This window comes from Caloenas nicobarica, chromosome 1 (assembly GCF_036013445.1).
Source record: "Caloenas nicobarica isolate bCalNic1 chromosome 1, bCalNic1.hap1, whole genome shotgun sequence".
NCBI lineage: Eukaryota > Metazoa > Chordata > Aves > Columbiformes > Columbidae > Caloenas > Caloenas nicobarica.
The window spans coordinates 182,376,114-182,401,283 of record NC_088245.1 but is presented as its reverse complement, the minus strand read 5'-3'; the positions used below and the strand labels follow the sequence as shown (position 1 = coordinate 182,401,283).

Below are 25,170 nucleotides of genomic sequence, written 5' to 3'. Positions count from 1 at the left end.
AAATGACGAAATAGATTTTTATTAGATCTCTTTCGGTAGAAATGGGATAATGTCTGTATCTTGTGCCGACAATAAAGTAAGGAAAAGTTTTCTTTTTCCATTCCTCAACAAAAACTATCATTTTGATCAGCAAAGAGGAAGGAGTGCAAATACTTTGGGATACATATGGTGATCAGCTATGAAATGGGGAAGTAAGCATATGAAGCATGAGAAAATTTAGTTCAGGTCACAGATGAAGTTTTAGCTTTTCCTTTTTTTGCTAGGCCCGCTCAGCCTACGGCTTAATCAGTACAGCAGGCTCTAACTAATATAATTAATAGCTGTTGCTGAAGAAAAGGGCACATATTTTTAAAAATAGTGTCAGAACACAGAAAAAATACTGAGAATATAAAAGCAAAAGTAGGGGATAATCTTTAATTCTGGGTTTCAAAAGGCACACAAAAAGGAGCAATTCAAATCAGATAGAGACACAAGCAGTTAGTTGGCTTTGTCTCACCTGCCTTTGGGTGTGTGAAGTAACCCATTCAGACCTGAGCTAGTGAGGCAAAGTTCCCATTAGAAAGAAATAGATGTTTCAAGAGAACAATTCATCTGAACACAAATACTTGCTTTCGGTCAAGATGAATTGCCTTTTCAGGGTGTCTTTTTTCTCTGACTATAACATAGACCTTCTGTTGACTGACGTTGAGTAACTTGAGTGCAGAAGGCGACGAAGCTGGTGAGGGGTCTGGAGCACAAGTCTGATGAGGAGCAGCTGAGGGAACTGGGGCTGTTCAGCCTGGAGAAAAGGAGGCTGAGGGGAGACCTGATCGCTGTCTACAACTACCTGAAAGGAGGTTGTAGTGTGGAGGGTGTTGGTCTCTTCTCCCAAGTAACAAGTGATAGGACGAGAGGAAATAGCCTCAAGTTGCTCCAAGAGAGGTTTAGATCGGATATTAGGAAAGATTTCTTCACGGAAAGGGTTGTCAGGCATTGGAATAGGCTGCCCAGGGAAGTGGTGGAGTCACCATCCCTGGAGGTGTTTAAAAGGTGTTTAGACGAGGTTCTTAGGGACATGGTTTAGCGCTAGAGTTAGGTTAGGCTATGGTTGGACTCAATCATCCTGAGGGTCTCTTCCAACCGAAATGATTCTATGATTCTATGATCAAACTGAGATGACTAATTTCTATTTGCTCAGGTTAGAGCAATTCAAAGCAACCCAGGATATAAACCGTCACTAAATAAAGCACCAAGAACTTTGTTGAGAAGAGGAAGACTTTTGTACTGGGTTTGGAAGGACTCCAGGTTCCAGTACAGGTTGGGGAATGACCTATTAGAGAGCAGTGTAGGGGAAAGGGACCTGGGGGTCCTGGTGGACAGCAGGATGACCATGAGCCAGCACTGTGCCCTTGTGGCCAAGAAGGCCAATGGCATCCTGGGGTGTATTAGAAGGGGGGTGGTTAGTAGGTCCAGAGAGGTTCTCCTTCCCCTCTACTCTGCCCTGGTGAGACCTCATCTGGAATATTGTGTCCAGTTCTGGGCCCCTCAGTTCAGGAAGGACAGGGAACTGCTGGAGAGAGTCCAGCGCAGGGCCACAAAGATGATTAAGGGAGTGGAGCATCTCCCTTATGAGGAAAGGCTGAGGGAGCTGGGGCTCTTTAGCTTGGAGAAGAGGAGACTGAGGGGTGACCTCATCAATGTTTATAAATATGTAAAGGGTGGGTGTCACGAGGATGGAGCCAGGCTCTTCTCGGTGACAACCAACAGTAAGACAAGGGGTAATGGGTTCAAGCTGGAACACAAGAGGTTCCGCTTAAATGTGAGAAGAAACTTCTTCTCAGTGAGGGTGACAGAGCACTGGAACGGGCTGCCCAGGGGGGTTGTGGATTCTCCTTCTCTGGAGACATTCAAAACCCGCCTGGACGCCTTCCTGTGTAACCTCACCTAAGTTTTCCTGCTCTGGCAGGGGGATTGGACTAGATGATCTTTTGAGGTCCCTTCCAATCCCTAACATTCTGTGATTCTGTGATTCTGTGATTCTGTGACTGTGGTGGGTTGACCCTGGCCAACAGGCAAATGCCCACACAGCCACTCACTCAGCCCGCTCCCCAAAGGCAGAGAATGAGCAACCATCTGTGTGGGTGCTGGCTGTTGGTTGGGGTCAATGCACCACAACTTTATGTGCTAGTCAGTCTTGTACTAAAATCCTTTATTTTGACTATTTGTCAGGAAGACATTATATGTTGGTCAATCTTGTTGAATTAAAAGATTGCTAAATAATTGTTTACAAACCCCTGAAACTATAAAAGCAACCTGAAATACACCTATCATTAAACATACTTTGCATATTCAAGAAACAGTAGGAATCTAAATGATGGCTCTTTCACATGGACTTGTTAATAATGAGAAATGTTTCCAGTAGCAAGAAATATGGTTTGTGAAATATAGGTATTCATATTTTTAGCAGCAACATTTTGCCTGAGCTAACACACTTAGCAATAAATTCAAATTAAAATCCAGATTTCCTGATACTGATGAGGAAGTAAGAAGAGTAAGAATGGTGAGTGAATTACTTATTAAAAAAAATATAGGGATTACTGTGCTTAATTGTATAAACTCTTCCTATTTTTCCACTTCATTTTTTTGGTGATTTCAGTGCAATGGTTTCTTCCATTTGTCTCCCTCTAGTGGATTACCCCTTCTGTGTGTCAGCAGATTTTTTAATCTTGAATTTTTCTTTTTTCTTCACTTGTACTGTGTGGCTACAATTTTATTATTATAATTGACAAATCTATACGCAGCAATGCCTCTATTCCATCCCTGATGACTGCATCTTTCAAGCTTGTATTTGTTCCTATTGCCCCAGGTATCAGCTGTCTGGGCTAAAATTCATGCAAAATATTCTCAATCCTCTTCTCCATTTAAAGAAATATAATTATACCATATTGGTTTTCTGTCATTCTTCTGTCTCCCAAATCAGTCCAGGGACTGGCTCAGAATGGAGGTCTGTGTAAAGCAGCCTTTTCAGTTGTATAAATTAGGACCTGGTGAAATGAAGTAAAGCTAAGCGCAGTTAAATCACGTCTCAAATATGGAATGCCTTTTCTAAAGCCTCCAGCAAGTATAATCTTTCAGCAACATAGATATATTCTAGTGCTTGATGGATAGAAGATAATATGGTCTGCTCTGTTTTTCAAAGGAGCCATCTGTAATTTGGGCAAAAAAATATATTTAATTATAACAAACATAGAATCTGTCTTGGGCTTATTTGTATTAGCTGTATTATGATCTTGGAGATTCTGTGGTGGATCAGAGCCCTTCTGTGTTTAACACCTACAAACCACCACAAAAAGGCTGTTTCCTGCCCCAAAGACCTTAAGCTACAAAGGCAGGGCAGCCAAAGGAGTGGACTCAGCAAGCAGAAGATGGGAATGGAAGGCGGTAATAAGAACTGACAGCGGCTGCTGAATATTATTACTATTAGCACGGGCTGCCAAACGTGTTTGTGACTGCAGTATTTTATAGGCAGAGGAAAGGTTTCAGGTTTACAAATGTGGATCTGAAGAAGAAAAAGCTCGTGACCCCTGGTACTGCTATGTCTGAAGGGGAAAACCTCTTCCAGAGCACAGGTTTTTTCCTCTGAATACATTCAAATTGTACTGTTGATTTTCTTGCCTTTTGTGCTCATTCCAGATGGCACTGCTGCTCAAGCAGGACATTAAATAGATTCTGTTGTAGTTAAGCAATTAGCTGCACAATTAAATCTGAAGTTAGATAAATGCTGTGAGCCACACTCCTTGTGAAGTGACACCCAGGTCGTTTGTTCCCTGTTCACTGGATTCTCACTTTCTTCTCTTCTTCAAATCCCTTCTGGTACTAGTAATTAAGAACAATAACAATAAAACTCACTGTTAAGTTCCTGCATACGGAGTTACTGATCCAGCACACTTTTACTTGGGTGAACTGATTCATCTTGTATCAGTGCAGGGAGTGGAGAGAGGAGCTCATACCTCACCCCACTCCTCTTCGTACTTCTATCTAGGAAGGGATTTCAGGTGTTGATTTAGCGTTACAAATAGTGTAAGAGGGCACTAGTACCTACCCCTCATTACCTATTGTACTGTCTGCTTCCATACCACACAATATAACAGTGGCTGGGCTGGCAGCCACTTTTTGTGCAACCTAAATTAAGTCCAAGCACACTCAAGTCTTACAAAAAAATTCCTCCCTCCCATGAACTCATTTATTGTTCTGCATGGACCAATTCTGCTAATGTCTACCCACTTGAATAACTGTACTCGTTCCTGGAAATCAAAGTATGACTGACCAGTTGCATGCAAACTGGGTTAAGCCCTTAAATTCTGAGCTTTTTGAAGACAAAACTGCATCTGACGTGCTTTGCAGTGCTCTTGAACTACTTCAGCGTACTATGAAGTGAGAAAATAAAAGTAGAAACGAAGGCAAAGCTTTCAAGATGTCCTTAACCTGACCCTCAGACAAAACCAATGCTGAACACTGAGAAAGGAACTGTGAATGAAGAAGAGCAGGGTCCCAAGTGTAAACGAAAGCTCCACAATCCCATTTAAGCATTCTTAGAACATTAATCCATTTAAGATATTGGGACAGCAAGGGACCATTGTTTGGGACAGCAAGAGACCGTTGTTCGGGACAGTAAGGGACCATTGTTCGGGACAGCAAGTGAAAGTCGAGATGGGCTGGGTTACTCCTTCCAACATGGAGAGATACCATATTTCAATTCTTAGAAGATATTCAGAGGAATTTGAGACGTTTCACTATTTAAGAGACTCCATTGTTTGTTTTAAAAAGCAAAAACCTGACAGCCACTTGTAAAAGAAAGAAAAAAAAATTCATGCCCTAATGTATAAGCTAAATGTACCACAGTACTTTAATCTCCTCATAATTATAATTTTCACATTTCTTTCACTTGTCATAAAGTTGAATCTTCCCAGACAGACTGTCTGATAAAATTATATGGTTAACTACAGTACATCAAAGACAGCAGGTGAAAGTAAGTTGCATATTCACACACACTGAAGTTCTGGTTGACCTAAAAAGAAAGAGGTTTTCGTACCTCCTGCCTATTGTTTTGCAATCTATCCTCACTTAATGCAGTTAATGTTTCTTATTTTCAATTTGAACTGTTTCATCTGAACATTAGGGAGAGGCAAAAGAAGCAGCTGAAAAAATGAGATTGTATAAGGTTTGTCTTTGCCTAGTTCGTAAAAGGCAATGCTGCTCTACTGAAAACATTAAGAGAATCCTAATGAAGTCATCGTTTCCCTGGAGAACTTGTGTTAAATAGTCTTGTCCTGAGAAAGTAAAGATTGTACTTCACTTCAGATGTGGACTTTAGGTGAGATGAATATCAAACATTTTCAAGGTCTTTTCTCTTAGAAAGAAAAGCCCATTATGTCTTCATGACAGCTGGGCTTTTTTGTTTGTTTTGGATTTTGTTTTGTTTCTTAAAGATTTTTTAGGTCATTCTTTAAATACAGATTTAATCAATTTTCAGTTTAAAATTCCTGGAAAAAAACAATCTCATTCATTCTAATTTATATTAAACACAAGAGATTATATCAATGCAACCCTGTGTGGGATTTCAAATCTCAGACCAGGTCATTTAGAGCTATTTTAAATCTGTACTTTTCGTGCATGTGTAGCCCATGAAGATTTTCATTCGGTGTTCGTGATGGGCAGGCCGTAACGCCTCTTCGCACAGATGACAGCACAGAAGGGCCAGTTTTCTGTATTTTATTTACATTGACAAGGTCGAGGGGTCAGGCTGCTGCAGCTGAACTCTGCTGTTAGGCAGACCCAGACCATATGCCAGCAGGGGAGTCACTGGCAGCTCCCTCGAGCAAGGATTTAGGATATTAGTGTCTAAACGGAACAGTTGGGTGCTCACCTCAGCCTTCGTTCTGGGCTAAATCTTTCACTGTGCGTCACCCACAGCTCTACCCCGTGGCCAGCCAGGCAGGTTGATGATTTTTCATGAAAATAATGCCCTAAGAGAGTTCAAAGGTTCAGGAATGAGGCAATAAGTATTTTCATCTTTGGGGATTGTGTAAGCTGCACAAACGGCCTCAGGCCCTACTGAACTAATGTTGCAAGTTCCGCAGCTAGGGTAAGTAAAAGTTTTGTTCGTTAACAGCAAACCCGAGCTTGTGAGATTGCCTCACAATTTATTGAAATTTAAAAAACGTCGGTGATATGTGGAATTACCCTGTGCTTAACCATGACGACACTGAATTCTAAGGGGGTAAGATTAATCCTCTCTTCAGGAACTTGGGCATTTTACTGATGATGTTGTGTTACCAGCACATGCTGCCTGTGACCCTTTACAGATTATTCTGCGCAATACTCTGTAGACAGATAGCAAAACCCAAGTGTTTATAACCTGAGAATAAAGGAAACCTACCATTTAAACATGAAAACAGATAGAGATTTCAGGTGATCTTTGATCGGGTATTTTTGCTTAGCTCTTAATGTAACAGCTCTACCAACATTTTGTGGCTGCCTTTGAGTTGTGGGCTGGGTCTGGAAAAGCTTTAGGGTATGGGCACATGGGATTGGGATGGAACTACCATGTTTTACCCAAATACTACCCACTCACTCTACTAACCAGCTTTGCGTACAGTTGTAGCCCACCCCAGTTATAAAGTAAAACACTAAATACAAACCACTGAAGTTTATTTAGTAGATATTTTACATCAGTGTTGGGGTGAGTAAAGAGCATACAAGAGTTGTTTTAGAGGATCATGACAACCATAAAGAACACAGGAAAGGACACCAGAAATCTTTGCCAATGAGCATAGGTTTGATGCAAGTACAGCTAAATCAAATAAGACACAAGTGAGCTGATAACCTACACTGGTGATTAATCTGTATCAGAACTAGCATGGCCAGCAGAACTAGGGCAGTGATCGTCCCCCTGTACTCAGCACTGGGGAGGCCCCACCTCGAATCCTGTGTTCAGTTTTGGGCCCCTCACTACAGGAAAGACATTGGGGTGTTGGAGAGAATTCAGAGAAGGGCAATGAGGTGGTGAGGGCTCTGGAGCACAAGTCTGATGAGGAGCGGCTGAGGGAACTGAGGCTGTTTAGCCTGGAGAAAAGAAGGCTGAGGGGAGACCTGATCGCTGTCTACAGCTACCTGAAAGGAGGTTGTAGCGTGGAGGGTGTTGGTCTCTTCTCCCAAGTAACAAGTGATAGGACGAGAGGAAATAGCCTCAAGTTGCACCAGGGGAGGTTTAGACTGGATGTTGGGAAGAATTTCTTCACTGAAAGTGATGGAGTCACCACCCCTGGAGGCATTTACAGGACATGTAGATGTGGTGCCTAGGGACATGGTTTAGTGGTGGACTTGGCAGTGCCGGGTTAACAGATGGACATGATGATCTTAAAGGTCTTTTCCAACTTAAACAATTCTATGATTTGAAAAGACACATTCCCGAGTTCCTCAAATTGAAGTAGTTCCTGCCCAGGTGCTGTCCTCTTCAGCAGCAGGGACAGGATCTCACATGGATTTTCTGTCTCTCTCTTCTTGAAAGGGTCATTGTCTTTTCTAGTGTTAACACTACACTATGTATTTCCTGACTCCATTTGCTCCTGCATACACATTGTTAATACATGCTAGGCTTTATCAGGCTATGAATATCTGTGAAGCCAATGAAATCACCGTTTATGATCATCTCACTAATTTTGTATAAAAATTTCTATATCAACAGCAGTTTAATTTCAATAACCTAACAATACCATTTTTGCATTTAATTCCTGAACATTTGAGTTTGTGCCGTTCTGAAATCACTAAACTGCTATATTAGTTTACTGGAATATTTTATATTTTTCTAGAGTTAAAAGAAATAGCAATTATGAAAATCAAACAGAAACAACCCTCTTGCCCCGGAGGCAAAATTACACATCAGCAGGACATCAGAGATCCCCCCACCACACAGACCAACAGCATGAATGAACCAGGTCAGTATATTTTTGGTGGGTTTCACAACTATTTCTGTCGGCAGCAGAATACTGGGGGTTCCAGTGTTGTCCAGGACTCACAAAACATAGTGGTCATGGTGCTCTCAGCCCCTGTCTGAACCTCATCCTTCATTACTTTAGTTCATGCAGCTTTGTACTGTCAGGCTACATCTATCTAGTGGCTTTTCCCTCTCCTCCACTTCCCCTTTGGGTTCTTTGTGCTCGATTCACTGTTTTCTAACTGTCCCTTTGGGGTTGGCTCTTCATCCCTCTGCTTCCTCAGCCTGGGGATAGGAGCAGCACTGAAGGCACATCAGAGACTGTCTTTGCAGCGCTCCCTGGCCTTGAAGGAGAAATATTAATAAGTGAGGGTAGTCTGGCTCAGCCAATGCGGTCTTATCCTAGGTCATACTTCATACAAACAGAATATAAGTTAGCTAGTAAACTATAATACATTTCCCCAGTTTTCAGAAGTTTGTGATTAAGCAAAAAATCAGGGTCATCAAAAAGCAAGAAAGACTCTCTTAGCAGAATTCTAGCCCTGGTTCTAAAGCTCAGGAACAGCGAAGCTCCTAGTTTAAGAATTGTTTTCATATGGGTAAAACCAGATGCAGATTTATCAGGCACGACAGAGGTTTAAATCTTCTTCAGTCTCTCCTTGGCTCTCCAGTAGCACCAAGGAAGGTAGTAAGCATTTCCCTCATGTGATACGGCTGCTCCGTTGTGTAGTCTTCCCAGTCACATAAGGGTTATAGCTGCTCCTGAGTAAAGCACTCTTTTTTCTTTTCTGAAAAGTGGCTAAGCTATTTTTGTTCAAGTTTTCAAAAGAAGACTTCGGCCTGAGGCAGAAATTCAGCATGCGAAATTTCTGCCCAAATTACTAAAGAATGGTGAAGTTATGAACTACTGAAAACAGATGGAGTTTGGCATAAGAAATTGCAGATGCCACAACTTATGGCCTTCATACTCTCCGAGCATTTATATTGTAACACATATATGAATGTGAATATGCAGTACCATTCAGCAGTGTACTTTTTTTTTTTTAAAACTCTCTATGTTCCCTTGAAAAAAAAAAAGTACAAGTTTTTATGGCTACAATAATGATCTCCGAGAAATGTACTTCCAAGTAGCTAGAGACTGCTAGGTCAACCTTCCAGTGAGCAATCAGACGGCAAGAACTTCCTTACCTCGATGTCATTATTTCTTACAAAAATCAATAATGACTGTATCCTTACTTGCTGTTTTAGTTCAGTGTAACAGTGCAAACAGCACAGAATAACACAGAGGAGTTTGAACAGATACTAAGGAAGCTAATGGAGTCCATGTCAATGTCTTGAAAGAAGTTGTAATACAAACAGAGAACAAAAACCTTTAAGCCCTTAATTAAAAAGGCAGTAATCAGTTCTTCTAGGGTGGTAAATCTATCATAAACACAATTTGTAGAACAAAACCTAGCTTTGACTCTTGCCTATTTTATAATAGTGCAGAAGGAAGAGATGGATATTTAAATAATCATTAGATGCAAAGAAATTATGAATGAAAGCCAGTTTAGCAAGAACCAGGAGATAATACAGTTTACCAAAGAACCTTGGTATCTTATTGGTGGATCCACTTTTTAAATCAACTCAGATTAAAATAGGGGATAAATTTAGGGTTTGTGTCAACAAAGGACCAGATGTGCATTTCGATTTTTATTTGATTTATATTGTTCCCAATCGATTCCATACAAGAGAAACACCTTCTGGTATTACAAAGACTCATTATAATGAGTTAGATTGGCTCCATGGAAATCAGTACTTATGTTTGTTCAAAATTGATCCACAGCAGAAGAAAACAAGCCAGACACTCTCTACATCTAGTTTTGAAAGCAAGCCATCACTGGCTACAGATAATTTGAGAAAACAACTATAAATTTTAAACCAAAGAAAGTAATTTTGCCTAACTGAAAAAGGATACAAAAGTAACCTCTTGATGTCAGGAATGAAAATTATTGGTAAGCACAGCCAGCCGCTATGGCTTGACTTTCTCTGTTAGTATCGCCAGAAGGAACCCACACCACCAGGGAATTGTATAAATTCAAATAGGCTTCCTTTTTTGCCTCTTCACACTTTCTGGACATAGTTTAAAAGAAGTTCAATGTTAGACCTATGCTCGAGACAAAGATTTAACAGTAAATGAAGACTGACTTGCTCCTATTACTGCAGTTCAGCCAGAATGTTTGGGTAAAACTCAGGTCTTGCTACATTCAGTATGAGATTTCCTACTAACTTCAGATGAAGCCAGGATTTAATGTCAGCTGTCTTCTCTGTTCTTGTGTAGGAGAACTGCGTACAACTCGGCAGAGATGATCCATTGTTCTTTACAGTCTGCACCTGTGTCTAATTTAGTCTTGCAGCTAGAGCTACACAGCAAAGTAGTTGACAGCTACTAGAGAGAAGAGTCTGGAAACTGTCAACTCACAGAGATGCTTTTTTAGCTCTCGTTCTTTGGAATAAGTTCTTTTCTGTTTAATCAAAGGAAAAGTATTTTTGTTAAGAAACTTCACGTTCCAAATAAGAATGCTGTTAAGCCAGGGAATGAAAATATGAAATAGCTGTTTGTTACCCGTGCTGTAAATCATCTGTGAAAGCCTTCACAAACACACCAGATGCAAACTGCTAAATCCTTCCACTTCTTGACAGCACTGAAGCACTGACAGAATCGTGCTTTCCATAGAGAGCAGTGAGCAAGTACCAGATATGTAAGGCATATATGCATCAGTTATGATTAGCAAGTGAAGCAGATGCCATATTCAAGAAATATTGTAATACTGTATAGCCAGATAAAAATTCACATATGGGTATACACATGCATACACAAAAAAAAAGTAGGTTCTATACATTCACATTATTAAATTATACTAAATTTTGAGTGCTGTCATGACTGATGGTATAGCATAAAAACAATGCCACATTCAAGTTGCACATCTAATTATTTTTGTATATGTGTAAACATGTATACATTCATCAAAATTTCCCTCTACATAATTATGCACAGAGACAACAACGTTTCCATTATAAGTTCCCAGCAATGGTTTGAAAATAAGTAAATATAGTTTTGCTGCAAAGTTGGAGGCTGAACTCAAGGCTGAATTTGAAGTTTTGGAGAAGTTGACTAATTCAGAATTTTAAGATGCTCTAAAAAGCAAACCATTTCATAGATACATGACTCATAAAGGGCTAAACTTCAAGAATTTAGCTTTATAGTTGTACGTATATACACACATAGAGGTAAAAGGAAGCTTTGTATATTCACAGTGTGAAATTACTGTGAGTCTGTACAAAATTTTGAAATGTCTCATTGTTACCAGCATAGCATAAAATCTATTCAGTATTCAGGTTACGCATTTAACTGCTTGCATATCTGTTGCAATTTATTACTATTTATTATTTTTTTCTATAGCTATGACAAGAGGATCAATGTAATATTCTAATTTAATATCCCAGATTGGTAACATATATTCATAAAGGACTCCATTGTTATTTTTCCTCATTGGCCTTTACTCTGTTCTGCCAGACCTTGTTACTTAGCCTATCTTTAGCCTACATCATTCGCAATCTTCAGCTTACAAGAAATTAGGGCAATATCCATAAAAGGATGTTTCAATTTAGTTTACCCTGCCTTAGACCCAGAAAGCAGATCCATAGACCTATATTAAGTACTAAGAATAGAATTTATACCCAGCCAACAAGCTAGCCAATGGGAAACGCTGAAGGTCATGAAATTTCACCTCTCTTAATTGTTTAAAGCACCTAATACCGAGCTGCACGAATGCATCTAGGACTACAGCAACATTCATAACTCATAATATAATTTGGGGGCTTAGAAGCCAAAGTTGTGTATGCTAGAACAGACGCTTAGCTTGCTCGTTAGTGTCTGTCCTCTGGAATGCTGAAAACATGCAGGAATTAGGAGATGTACTGGAGAGAAATTCTCCCAGCCCCAGGGACACTGAGATACCTAAAACCTGAAGTACAGGTTATAACTATGGTGATTTGACTGTGGCTTCTACGTTCTGCTAAGCTCCCTCACGGTCTTTTTACAGGTGCTGAGATCCAAGCCTCAACTGGATTTTCCTTGAAACTAGGCTTAGTTTGTTATCGTGAAAGCTTCAGCCTTTCACAAATTTTTCTAAAATTTACTCCCAAGCTTTTACACACATTCAGGCACAGTAACTTTAACTGAACGAGCCAGTTTTGAAATCCACTTCAATAAATAACATTTTACAAAAATCTCACATCCAAGCCACGCATGTGCAAAACTTCACTCCTGAATAACTTGGTTCAAATTCTTAAGGTATAAAAGTAACGTAATCACGAACACAGGTGAGGGGTGGCACTGGGACTGAAGGTTCCGTGAATTCAGGAGGATTTAAGAAGTCAGAGGTAGGAAACACCTTTGGCACAAGGATTTTACCTCAGCCACCGCTGCCCGCACCCTGCGTTCCAGGGTGTTTTAAACGCGTCCAGGTATGGACTTCGGCCTCTTCCATACAAAAAACACTCCAAATAAGCAAAAAACAAAAGGAGAACACGTCGTCCTCAGAGCTGGCACCCCAATTCTTCTTACAGAACATACCGGGGTATCAGCCCCGGAACAGCGGCCAGCGCTGAGGGGACAGTGAGGGGACGCTGAGGGGACAGTGAGGGGACGCTGAGGAGACAGTGAGGGGACGCTGAGGGGACAGTGAGGGGCTCGGGGCGCCGCCCGCCATCGCCTCCCGCTCCGGCCGCGCCTGCCCGGCCTGAGGGGGCCCAGGGCTGCCCATGTCATTGCCTCCCCCTCCGCCCAGGTCCTCCCTACCCCCTCCGGCACAGCTGGGGACGAAACGAGCCCTGCCCGCCGTCCCCAGGCACCCCGGCGGCACAGGCAGCCTCAGCCCGCGGCCGCCCCCGCCGGCCCGTCCCCGCCCCGGCCGCCGGTCGGCCCGGCGCTGGTTTCCGGTGGGACTTTGTGCCTCGGCGTTTCCCTTCCCCGCCTCGGCTCGGCGCGGCCCGGCCCGGCGGCCTCCCCGCAGCCCCATGCAGTCCCGGGTGCTGTGCCTGGGCGGCGGGCCCGGGGCTCCCGCTGCGCGCAGGGTCCGCCTGCTCCTGGGGCAGGTGCTGGGCGGCGGCGCGGCCTTGGCGCGGCGCGGCCGCCGGGAGGTCCGGGCGCTGCACGGCTCAGGTAACGACCCCCGCCCCCGCGGGGTGGCCCGGCCCGGGATCCCTACGGCTCCCCACTGGCCTCCTTCGCCCAGGCCGATCCGCAGGCCCTGACGGCGGGCACAGCGTGTGGGCAGCCTCGCTCTGCCCTCAGCCGGGTGGCCCGGGGGAGGCCCGGGGGCAGGTTTGCACCTCACGGGCTGCCGGCTTGTCCCGTTGGCGCTGCCCTCCCCGTTTTCTTTTTTAATGAGTATTGTGTGAGAGGAGAGGGCAGAGTTCAGTCACAGGCTGGCAGGGCCGCTTAGTGCGGCTTTCCACGGCGTCTCCTCCAGAGCCTTTGACCCGCAGCGAAGCAAGGAGAGCCCCGCAGCCTGGGCCTGTGCGGACCGCTCTTCTCCATCCAGCGCCTCGCCATGCTCCAGGTTCCGCACTGCCTGGCTTCGTCCTTCCTCTGCTGGACAAGACACATCCGTGTCAGGGGTTGCCAAGGCTGATGTGCGCTTGGTTCTACCTGCAGCCCACAGTAATGAGCTTGCGTGTGGTAGGAGGGATGAGCCGAACTGTCCCGGAGTGTCCTGTGGTGACCCTGGAGAACAGATGAGGGGCCCGTGCAGAGCAGAAGTGGCGTTTGGAAATGGTGACATATGCCTGTGGTAGCTGGCGCTTTTCTGGATGAATGCCAAAAGCAACAAAGCTACTAAATACAGAGCGAGGGTGGCAGAATGACAGCAAGTGATTCTGAGGATGGGGTACTCTCTAAGGCTCTTAATTGCTCCCCTTTAATACCATTTATCCCCATTTTAATTTTATTTTAATCTGTTTATTAGTTGACCAGTTCATTTCTTTGAATATGTGTTTGGTTTCTCAAAGGTTCCTCAAGAAGGAAGCTTTTGAGGAATTGATAATCATAAAATTCCCTCAAGAATTTTTGAATAGAAAATATTTTATTTGTGAAAAGTACTAGAAAAGCTAGGATTATTTATCTTAAATAGGAATTAAGGGAACAAATTAGCAAACAAGCATCTGAAGAGGGTAGCTCCAGACTTTTCAGCCCCTTGTTGGGATGAATAACCTTAAGAGCAAGAAGAAATTCAGCAAAATGAAATGGTAGCAAATGCAGTGTTACTAAAAATACTTCATAATTTTCATGTGCTGTGGAATGTAACCGAGTGTAACTTAGCAATATTCATGAATACACTGTATATGTATATGAACAATAGAAGTATTCCCAGTTACAATCGATGATGGTAATAGTTGTGGTAGAAAGACTTAACTCTCAAAGCTCTAGACAATCTTGTAGTTTATTAAAGGCAGGCTACGATATAATATTAGGGATATTTGCCCTCCCAGCATCTGAGACATCTCAGTCATTATAGTGCTTCCTGTGTTCCTGTGTATTTGGGACCTTGCTATTAGGAATCCTGTTTATTATTTGGTTGGGGGTTTTAAAAATTAATTTTATTTTAAACATGATTGCATATCTTCTTGCTGGCCCTATCACTCCTTGGAGGTTACTGAAGTTACAATGAGATGGTCTGAAATTTTGCGCACATTAAGTGTTTTTGCTATTTCTATGCAGGTTCTGTAATTATAAGTCTCGTAAGCAGTTTCCAGGTTTCGTGTCTCTTCCCTAGTGATAAAGAAAATATTTCTGAAAGGCCTGGGAGCTGTTAACAGTCAAGTAAATAGCAAATTGTTGTCTACCCAGTAATTTGGATCTGACATCCCTGCCAGATCGGATTTACTCTCTGTGATGGTACCTTTTAAGTGTAAGGGAGAAATTGTTGTCAGTTTTTGTCCTGTTATATGTGAAGGAGTCATGCTCAGCTTTTTAGCTTTGTCCTTGTAATGCAAATATGACCTGCTGGTGCACTGGGGGCTGTGGAGGAACTGCCAGAGCTTTCTAGTGGTAAAGCTTAAGAGAAATCTCAAAGGCAGAGGCACACGGTGACTAAAGGGTAATGGGAATAGCTAGGAAAGGTTTGGATTTGCTGAACTCATTTATTGAGGGAAATGTCATTTATAGTAATAAATGCAAGGATGAATATGAGATTCATTTTTTTAGTGCAGGTTTTATGTTTCCTTCCAAAAGACTAAAGAACGGTCAAGTTTTTGTAGATTGCAGAGTTATTTGTGATGAATTATTATTTTAAACACAGTTTGAGCTGAACAGAGTGAAGTTCTCTGTAACTTGATTCACTGGCATTTAATTATTTGCATCTATCTGTATGTAATGTGAAACTTTCAAAAAAATCTGACAGAATACACAATATCAGAGAAGCTTTAAGGGGTTGGTGGGAACAAATGCTGAATTTAGTGAAAATTGAAGAGCTGAAAATCAAAAATCATTGCCTGTCAGACAGTACAGGCAAAGTAATATTTCTCGTGTGCTTTGCTGCTCAAGGTACGTAAAACAACTTAGACTTTGTCACTTGTGTAGACCAAAATATGTACTAGTTTCATTAGCTGTTTTCTGCAGCTCTGCCCATCCAGGTTTGCTTCTTATGCTTTCTAAACCCTGCTCAGTCTCAATTTCTGATCAAGCCCATGTTTAAAGCCTAAAAGGCCTCAGTAGTACATACAACAATATCTGCTGAGCATAACACAGTCAGTTGTGAAAACTGTATCAGACTTCAGAATCTTGTAATGTTAATCATCAGTATACAGGATCTAAGTGATTGTGGTAAAAAATTATAATCTGAAAGATGACTATAAATGGGACCATGTGTTTAGCAGGGTTTTGGGGTGTTGTGGGTTTTTTTTGGTTTGTTTTTTTTCATGCCTTTTTTTTTGGTTTTGTATTTTGCGGTTTTGTGTTGGTTTTTTTTTTTTTCAGGGTCTATCGCTGTCCAAACACTAAAGAAATGGTTGATGATTTAAATGCTTTCCAGCACATTCCCTTTTCCAGCTTCACCGGTGTCATTGTTTTGTTGAAGTTCATGTGTTGACAGCTGGGAGTGTGGTTCTGACAAATTTTTTTCACTGGCAAAACCTTTTTAAGAGACTTGGTTCTTTCATCTTTATCTTAACATTCCTGTTATTGTTCATTGCCTCCGTGGTTGTACTTACAGGGCTGTATTGTGGTGACTGAAACGATTCCAGTGGTTTGATTTATGGCAAGGCCTTACAAACTGTTGTTACGTCAGCACAGAGGAGGCAGCAAATGGAGACGGGAATTTCAAAGCCAGTTGTCTGTGGAAGTTTGTGGAGTTATGCTTGAGTTATTTCTAATTATTCTAACATTTAAGAGACAAAAGGTTTGTGGCAAAAAAACAGTGTCTTTTATTAGACATGCTGATATAGCCAGAAAAAAAGGGATGAGCTGTCAGGCAGATAAGTTTCTGTACGCTCTTCGGTAGGGTTTCACTGTTGTTCCCATGAGCGGTTGTTAGTAAATAGCATCTGAGTTTTAATGTTTAGTGGTTGTTCAAAATTTAAATTTTCCTGTTTAGCAACTGTTGCAGTCCTGCTACGTGTTGGTGTGCTGTGCAAGTCCTGCCCATTTTAATATATAAGACTGAAGTTACCTGCTTGGCAAACTCAGGGAGTTGGGATAGTTGCGTAGGAGATGCCATAGTGAATTTTAAAGCTGTTTTGTCTATTTTGGTATCTTTTCAATAGATGAGAAGGTTTTTTTAAAAAACTTGTTGGTTTTCCATTGTAGTTGAAATATGTTATTGAAATTTTACTAATGCATTTGATACCTAAGCTCAGTTTAGAAGAAACTGATAATTTGGCTTTTTTTGCACTGAGCAAACTGCTTTAGGAATCTTCATATAGTTTTAAAACACTGTAAGCTAATTTTCCCAGAGGTAGCATTGGCCACAGGAGATTTGAAAGGGAACGCTGGGGACGTGGTGGGCATCTGTTACTATATGACTAAGAGGAGGTGGTGGATATCGCTTTCCACAGATAGCTGGCAGAAACCTCCCTCTCATGCGGCCTCGTGTTCATGGGGGATTTCAACCAGCCAGACATCTGCTAGGAGAGCAGTCTGGCGTCGTGCGTGTGCTCTTGGTGGTTTCTAGACTGTGTGGGTAAGAATTTTGTAATGCAGATGGCAGAGAGCCGGGTCGAGGTAACTTCACTTCATTTGCTGCTCACAGGTAGGGAAGAACTGGCTGTTTCGGTCACAGGTGGCAGCCTGGATTGTGGTGACTGTAACATGATTGAGCTGTGGATATAGAGAAAGGCTGGGAAGGTGAGCAGCAGAATTAGGATCCTGGGCTTAAGGACTGCAGGCTTTCACTTATTCGGCAGACTGGTAGGTAGAATTCCTTGGATAATAACCATGAAGAAGGGTGCCCAGGAGATTGTGTAGATTTTTAAAGAAAATTTAATGACAGCTCAAGGAATGCACCTTTCCACAGTGCAGGAAGATCTGGTATTTCAGCAGGAGGCCTGCTTGACCAAGCAGGAAACTTCTCAGTCAACTAAAACACAAAAAAGGGGCATACAAAAGTGGACATAAGGACAGACAACAGGAGTGTAAAAGTGCTATTTGGTATGTAGGGACAAAATCCCTACCATCTGACAAACTGCTGATCTTTAGTCCAGAAGGGCCTTGATAAACTTGAGAACTGGGCCAACAGAAACCTCAAAAAGTTTGAGAAGTATGAAGTTCTGCTACTGGACTTAAGTGTTTCTGTGTGTCACTACGGATTGGGGAGGGACTGAGTAGCAGCTTTGTTGAAAAGGCTGTGAAGTTGCAGTAGTTGTCTGGTTGAATATGAGCCAACACCTCATAGCAAATAAGGTGAACCACAGACTGGGCGACCTTAGGGGGAAGGTGAGCAATGGCAAAGGGATGATTCATCTCTAGAAAGCACTGGTGAGGCTCCACCTGGAATGCTGTGTCTGCTTTTGGGTTCCCTAGTTCTAGGGAGATATTGAGAAACTGAGGAAGTCCACTTGAGGACTACCAAAATTGTTAGAGGCTTAGAGCACCTTATGGTGAGGAGAAACTGAGGCATCTGGGCTTGTTAGTCTTGCAAGGAGAGGCCAAGTAGGAGAAATCTGTTAGCAACTTAGAATTATAATTACAAAGATGATGAAGCCTAACTTTACTTAATAGTGGCAAATAATATATTATATCAAGAGAGAGTCATCACAAATCGGGGCTTGGGAGACTCTGACTGGACAATAGGACAAACCTTTTTACTATGAGAGTAGTGCAGCAGCAAAAGTTGGCTAGAAAGGCTGTGGAACATCCATCCTTGAAGGTTTTTGAGACTCAGTGAGCCAGAGCCACGGTTCACCAGATCTGGTCTTGGTGGTAAGCTGATGGTAAGCAGGAAGTTGGAGAAGGTGCTTCAGAGTCACTCCAACCAGTTATTTCTAAGGTGTTTTGGTAGTTGATGAAATGGGCGACTTAGCACTTCTTTGACATGGTAAGTGTATTACTAAGACATATTCCGAAATGTATATATCAAGCCTATTTGAGGTCATCATGGTATTAAACGTATTTAAATCTGACTTTTCACATCCTGACACTTTTGTAATTGAGCATCATCACGCTCTGTACCCTTAGGGTATGCTATTGGCCCTAATGAAAAACAGAAATTATTGTAAGCTTCCTACATGATTGGATGTCAGAAAAGAATCCACATTTATGTTGTTGATCCTCAGCTAATGAAGAAAAATGGAGGAAAAGGATCACTTCCTAGAGTAAAGACCAGGATTTTATTTTAATGACACTTTGGACTTTAAAGAGAATCATTAGCCTAAAGCAGATAATTTAAAAATCAAACATTAGCTTCAGAACTATAAATTAAAAACTGAGAGGGTCTAACAGTAACATTGAGTAGAAATCGGGTAATACTCAACTTTTATATTTGAAGTTATTATTTTGGTTTCTTAGAGGGAAAAACTCTCTCAGAAAAAGAAGGGTGACTTTAATGAAGATTTATTTGCTTACAAACCCAGTGAATGTGGGGAATGGGTTTCTGTCCCTCGTACTCATGGGTTTGGGGGGCTGCCAGTACTAACATAAGATGCAGAATGGGTTACAGTACTACCTGGTGACTGTGTGTAATGTTTGCAGCCATGAAGGTGGCCAGTAAGAGCTGGTTTGAAAGGAGAGAAATATAAGTTGTATAGATAGGGCTGCCTTTTTTTTTTTCTTCTTCTTTTTTTCCTCTTTTCCTCTGAGTTATATATTCAGAAAAGCTGAAGAAAAAGATTTAAAAAATCCTGGAAAGTGTCATTTCTGTTTCTTCAAAATAAGTTGGCTCTTCAAGGGTGAGGGCTGACACTCTTTCCTGTGCCCTCATGGAAATGTACTGGATAAATATCAGTTAAAAGCATCTTTTTTAATTTTCCTTCACATTAGAATGAAATTAAGACCTGGAAATACACATTTGAATATAATAGAGATTTTTAGCTTTCCTCTGACAAGTGCGATCTTATCACACAGAAATTAATGTTAGCAGAGCTTAGCACCTTCACAGTTTTAATATGCTCTTGCTGTTACTGGCTTTTGAGACCAGATGGATGGTCTGTGTACAAGTGAATGTGTAATATACTAAGATGACTGTTGGAATGTGTTAATCTCACATAAATTCAGGACTAAAGAGGCCAAAAGACAATAATTTCAGCCGCCTAAAAACTCAGCATTCCTGAAGCTTCATTGCAGTGTCTCACAAACCCCCATATAATATAAAGATTTACAGACAAGATCGGAACTGTTTCTGTTGTGCACTTAAGAAACTAAACACACATGTAGATCTGTGCAGGGTGGTTGTTTTTTTTTTCCCTGTAGGATTTCTTGATTTAAAAATAACCTTTTCAAATTTGTTAATTTCCTACTTTTTTCTTAATATGTTATTTCACCAGAAAAATGGTGAGTAGAAGAAATAAAACTTCTTTCTCCTTCTCAAGTTCTTAAATTGTAGTCGAGGTGCAATCTGTTTATCTTCATATATGACCAGTGTTGCAGTGAATAATTTAAGCAGCAGCAGCTTTTGCTTCTCAACATATAGGAAAAAATAGCAGGGTTAGGGAATAGTCTCTTCCTGGGAGTGGGAGAGGAGAAGAGGGATAGTTGGTGTGATACCAGCTTCTAAATAGAAGACAGATCAAAGGTGCCAAGTGCACAATAAAGCTGCATCTTCAAGAAGCCTTCTTGCTGAGATCATAACAGAAAAGCATCTGTAGTGGGTCAGAACAAAGGTCCATTGAGTCGTACTGTTCCATATTGGAGAATGGTGAGTACAACGTACTCTGCCCTGGTGAGGCCACGTCTGGAGTACTGTGTCCAGTTCTGGGCTCCCCAGTTTAAGAAGGACAAGGAATTACTGGAGGGAGTCCAGTGGTGGGCCATGAAGATGATGAGGGGCCTGGAGCATCTTTCTTATGATGACTGAGAGAGCTGGGTCTGTTCAGCCTGGAGAAGAGAAGGCTGAGAGGGGATCCTATCAGTGCTTATAAATATCTCAAGGGTGGATGTCAAGAGGATGTGACCAGACTCCTTTCAGTGGTGCCCAGCGATATGATGAGGTGCAACAGGCACAGACTGAAGCATGGGAGGTTCCATCTGAATATGAGGAGAAACTTCTTTACTTTGAGGGTGCCAGAGCCCTGGAACAGGCTGCCCAGAGAGGTTGTGGAGTCTCCTTCTCTGGAGACATTCAAAACCCACTTGGATGTGGTCCTTTGCAGCCTGCTGTAGGTGAACCTGCTTTAGCAGGTGGGTTGGACTAGATATTGTCCAGAGGCCCCGTCCAACCCCAGCCATTCTGTGATTCTGTGAGATGCTAGGGGGAGGATAAAAGCATGGGGTGTTCATGCAGGGGTGCTCTGCCAAAGTGCTCCCCCAGCCCCTGTCTGCCACCTCTGTAGCTCAGGGGCTTGGAGCTGAAGGTGATAGTGCCTTTCTATTCAGTAGCCCTCAGTGGACTGAGTGGAAGAAATAGGCCGGCTCACTTGAAGAACCCTTGTCAGTAATAGTAACAAGCAGATGTAGGTGTTAATTATTGTGGTCTGTCTAAAACATGCCTCTAAAGGAGAACGTGCACCAGGTTCAGAGTGTTGCAGTGACTGGCCAGCTGTACGTGCATGGCTGAAGTGCCATTTTGCCAGAGGTGCAATTCACACCTGTCTATTCCAGGTGCAGGAGAAAGAGCTCATTGCATGTATTCAGGCTGTGTTCATACCTTCCTCGTTTCAGAGAATCTCTTCAGGGTCTTGTTATTGAGTCATGATCTTTATGTGTCCACCCAATTTCTAGTCCATATTGCATGTGCTCTTGGATGACCTGCTTTGTCTCATTGTTGACCACCCCCTGAATGGGATGGCCCCCTTCCCTTATCCTTTGGATTCTGGTTTATTTGGCACTTGCTTTGTTTCGGCAGCCATAGGTCTTTGTGTAGATCAGGATTCTGCTTGTATCCCACTTTCTTCCCAAAGACTATCATAACTAAGATTACTGATATTTGTGTGGGAAATAAGCAGGCAGGGGCACAGCTTCACTGCTTGCCTGAGCAAGCCTGATATAGGCTACAAAGCCTCCATTGCAAAACCCCGTGTACAGCGTTTGTCCACAATACTGGGGTAGTAGCTTGTGAGCTGGTTTGGCGTTTTTATGGACTATTCCATAATTTTCAGTGAAGACAAGTCCTTTGGGATACATGTTCTCAGATTATGAATCTTGCTGATTTAACACCACTGTTTCACCAAGCAGTCTGTTGTTAGTTCCTTGCCAGCTGGTGAAATGTTGGAAAAAGCTTGTCTGGGATGACATCTCTGTTCAAAGAGTTTGGAAATTCAGTGGAAAAGGGGTAACCAAACATGAGATTTTAAATAAGTATGGAAGAAACAAATTAGACAAGAAAATACAGCTCAGGTGGAAGTGTGTGATAAGATTAGTGGGCTAATTCCCCTTGTGCTCATTTAGCTAGGAAAATAAACTGTGCTGTCTTGGTTTATTGTTGCTTAAAGTTCTATTAAACACTGCTAATATTTTTGCTTTGTGGACAGATGCTAGTTGGAAGCAACATTTGTCTCCAGGCAGCAACAAACCTGTTAAAAGCTGAATGTCCTGACTGTATGCTAGGGATTTTGTGTGCTCAGCTTTCTCCAGAACTTGTTCCCTTCTCAGCCCAATTTTCATGAAAATTTATAGAGTCCATTTATGACTGGAAGGTTTGTGGAGTTTTTGGGCAGGATTAGATGTCTTGATCAAGGGTAGCATGTTATGGGCTGACATAAATACCACCAGAAGAGATGCATTTTCTATTTTTCACCTAGATAAAACTCAGTTGTGGTGTGCTTTCTTTTTTAGGGGGTGGGGGGAAGTACAGGAAATCAACTGAGGCTTTTCAATACTGTGCCAATGAAATAGGTAATTAAAATTCTCTCCTGTAGATGATATCATCATTCCAATGTATTGAAAAAGTCTGACACCTTTTTGTTTTGGTGTCTTATCCCTGCTGTGTTTTGGGAGACTGTGCATGCGTGGAAGAGTATTTACAACTTGAAGCTGAGGTGATTTAAGGTAGGAGCTAATTAGTCATATACTCCTGTCTCATTGCGTGTTGGCTGGGGAATGGTGAGAAAATAAACTGGCACTAATTTCCTAAGAATATATCAGGCAACTTGCTCTTTTTAGAATGTTAAAATTCTTCTTAGCTGAGCTAATGAGAGACGTGTCAACTTTTGCAAGAAGCAGTGGGCTCATAGGATGTTTTCATCACCTTGGAGGCATTTTGGTCAATCCTTTAGCTGTTCCCCAGTGGGAAAGAGTGATTTGAGCTGCAGCAGAAGAAGAAGAACAGGAGGTGATGCTTAGGCAGTAAAATAGTTTTTCTTGCTTTAACACTTAGAGAAATGGACAGAATCCTAGGGGATCTGGAGCCTGGATTTTATTCCCTTCAGTGACTGCATCTGTTGTCTAGTGACTCTTTAATTTAAGATATATAACAGTTCCCAGAATAGGGACCAGACCCCTAAGCCGTTGCTGGACTTTCTTTTGGGAGTGAGTTTGAATGCTTCGGGCTGAAGAGGGCACGTTCCTTTTGGGTGCTTTTGAACTGCAAATTTAGCGAGCTCCAGGAAATGAGCTGAAACCCTGAATCATTAGCTGGGCCCCAGCTCTGTTTGGACCATTCCACTGCTTGTCTGACACAGATCTGCCAAAGAAGGGTGCTGAGCTCTAGCAGGGAGGCTGGGAACTGCTTGGTGCTGCTTGTCCTTAGGACCAAGAATGAACCCTTGGCCACGTTTTATTTAGCAGTGGTGCTATTGTCTAAGTCTCACGCTTTCTGACAAGCCATTGAAGCACTGTATTGTCACATTAAATGTCGGAACAACCACCACCTTACCACCTTCTGTCAATATTTTAAGGGAAAAATGGGGAGCTGATTATTTGGACTTCAGGAACAACATAAAGAGCCACGTGCAGGCATGTATGTCAGGCCATGAATCCCATTCTCAGCGTCATTGTTAAGACCTTAAATCTGGGAGGAAATCAGCTCTAATCCTTTCTTGGATGCTTCCTACTGTAGGTGATTCTTCTCTGGGTGGTAAAAATCTAGTTCTAAATGTGTGACCTTTCCCATGGATTGTGTGAGTCATGTCAGAACCTGGGGATTCTCGGCCCTGTGGGATCTGCAGTAACATCTGGGTGTGCTGGAAGAGACCGGCATTTGAGTGCAAAACCAGAGTCACTGCTGACTGAAAGGAGAGCTGCTGTATGTATGAGAGGAGTTTTAGTTGCCTGTGTTAATTTGGACAGGCTTCCTCTTCAGCATCTCCTTGTCTGGTTCCAGCATTGGCCTTCTGAACTCTTTGACTCCTTACACATTGCTGGAAATAGGTGGTTGTAGGCTCAGTCCTCTTGGATGGAACAGGACAAGGTGCAGACCTATGAAAGGATTCTTCAGCCTGGAGAAGAGGAGACTGAGGTGAGACCTCATGGTAGCTACAGCTTCCTCACAAGGGGAGGAGGAGGAGCAGGCACTGATCTCTTCTCTCTGGGGACCAAGGACAGAACCCAAGGGAATGGCAGGAAGATGTGCCAGGGAAGGTTTAGGTTGGACATTAGGAAAAGGTTCTTCCCCCAGAGGGTGGTGGACACTGGAACAGTCTCCCCAGGGAGGTGTCGCGGCCCCAAGCCTGACAGTGTTCAAGAAGAGACTGGACAACACCCTCAGACACATGGTGTGAACTGTGGGGTTGTCCTGTGCAGGGACAGGAGTTGGACTCGGTGATCCTTGTGGGTCCCTTCCAACTCAGGACATTCTATGAGTCTATGATTTTTAGAGTTGGATCTTGTTCGTGGGCTATGTACTTTCTACGTCTCGTTTCTGAGAAAAGCATAAGAAACTGTTGCAAAACTTGGCCTTGGTTCATGGAAAGGCAGTGTAATCAGAGTGCTGTGGCAGAACTGCACCCCGCGCAGCCGTCTCACTCCAGTGATCCTCTCCATCCTCACACATGCACTGCAGTGCCTGTTGGGCAGCAAAGGTGATGATATCTTCAGCAACAGGAATGGAAAAAATGTCATTTTGCTATAGTCATCTTAGTTTCATGGTCTTAATACTTGTGAGCTCATTTGCATGGCCCAGATGGGCTCTTCAGAAAAATAAACTTTGGGTTTGTTACCAATCTGCAGCTCATTTTCTTGGTTTCATGGGTTTTGAGCGTTGTGCTGTTTTTCTGTGTGACTGCTGCTGTCTTGGTGCTCGCCCATTTCCTGGCTGCAAACTAGATTTCACTTCTGATTTCCATGACAAAGTACACAGGCCATGCCCTACAATTTAATTCAAGCCTGCTGTTACACAAGGAGATAAGACAGGCATGTCATAGTGGGAGACCATTAAATAGAATGGCAGGCGCTTTAGTTTTGGTGAAATCCAGAGCAAGAAATGCTTGAGACCTCTCAAACCTTGGAAAGGTGTCAGGTTTTGCAGCCCTACAGTCATGGAGTGCAGGAAGGGCCCACTGACATGAACATATAGTTTTGTACTTCCAAGAGATGCTGTTTCAGGCTGCTTGAAAACTCGGGAAAATTA

At 42.4% G+C, this 25,170-nt stretch overlaps 1 protein-coding gene across 2 annotated transcripts in view; it reads left to right on the top strand.

Moving 5' to 3' along the window:
• The first annotated feature begins 12,962 nt into the window (after nt 1-12,962).
• VWA8 (von Willebrand factor A domain containing 8) overlaps nt 12,963-25,170 on the top strand; it is a 194,707-nt gene continuing 182,499 nt past the window's right edge. Inside the window, exon 1 of one of the 2 annotated variants that reach the window (XM_065630544.1) lies at nt 12,963-13,181. In XM_065630544.1, coding sequence (XP_065486616.1) covers nt 13,037-13,181 — 145 coding nt within the window. In that variant the 5' untranslated portion in view covers nt 12,963-13,036. The remainder of the gene's footprint in view (nt 13,182-25,170) is intronic. The other variant, XM_065630535.1, reaches the window with a different exon arrangement.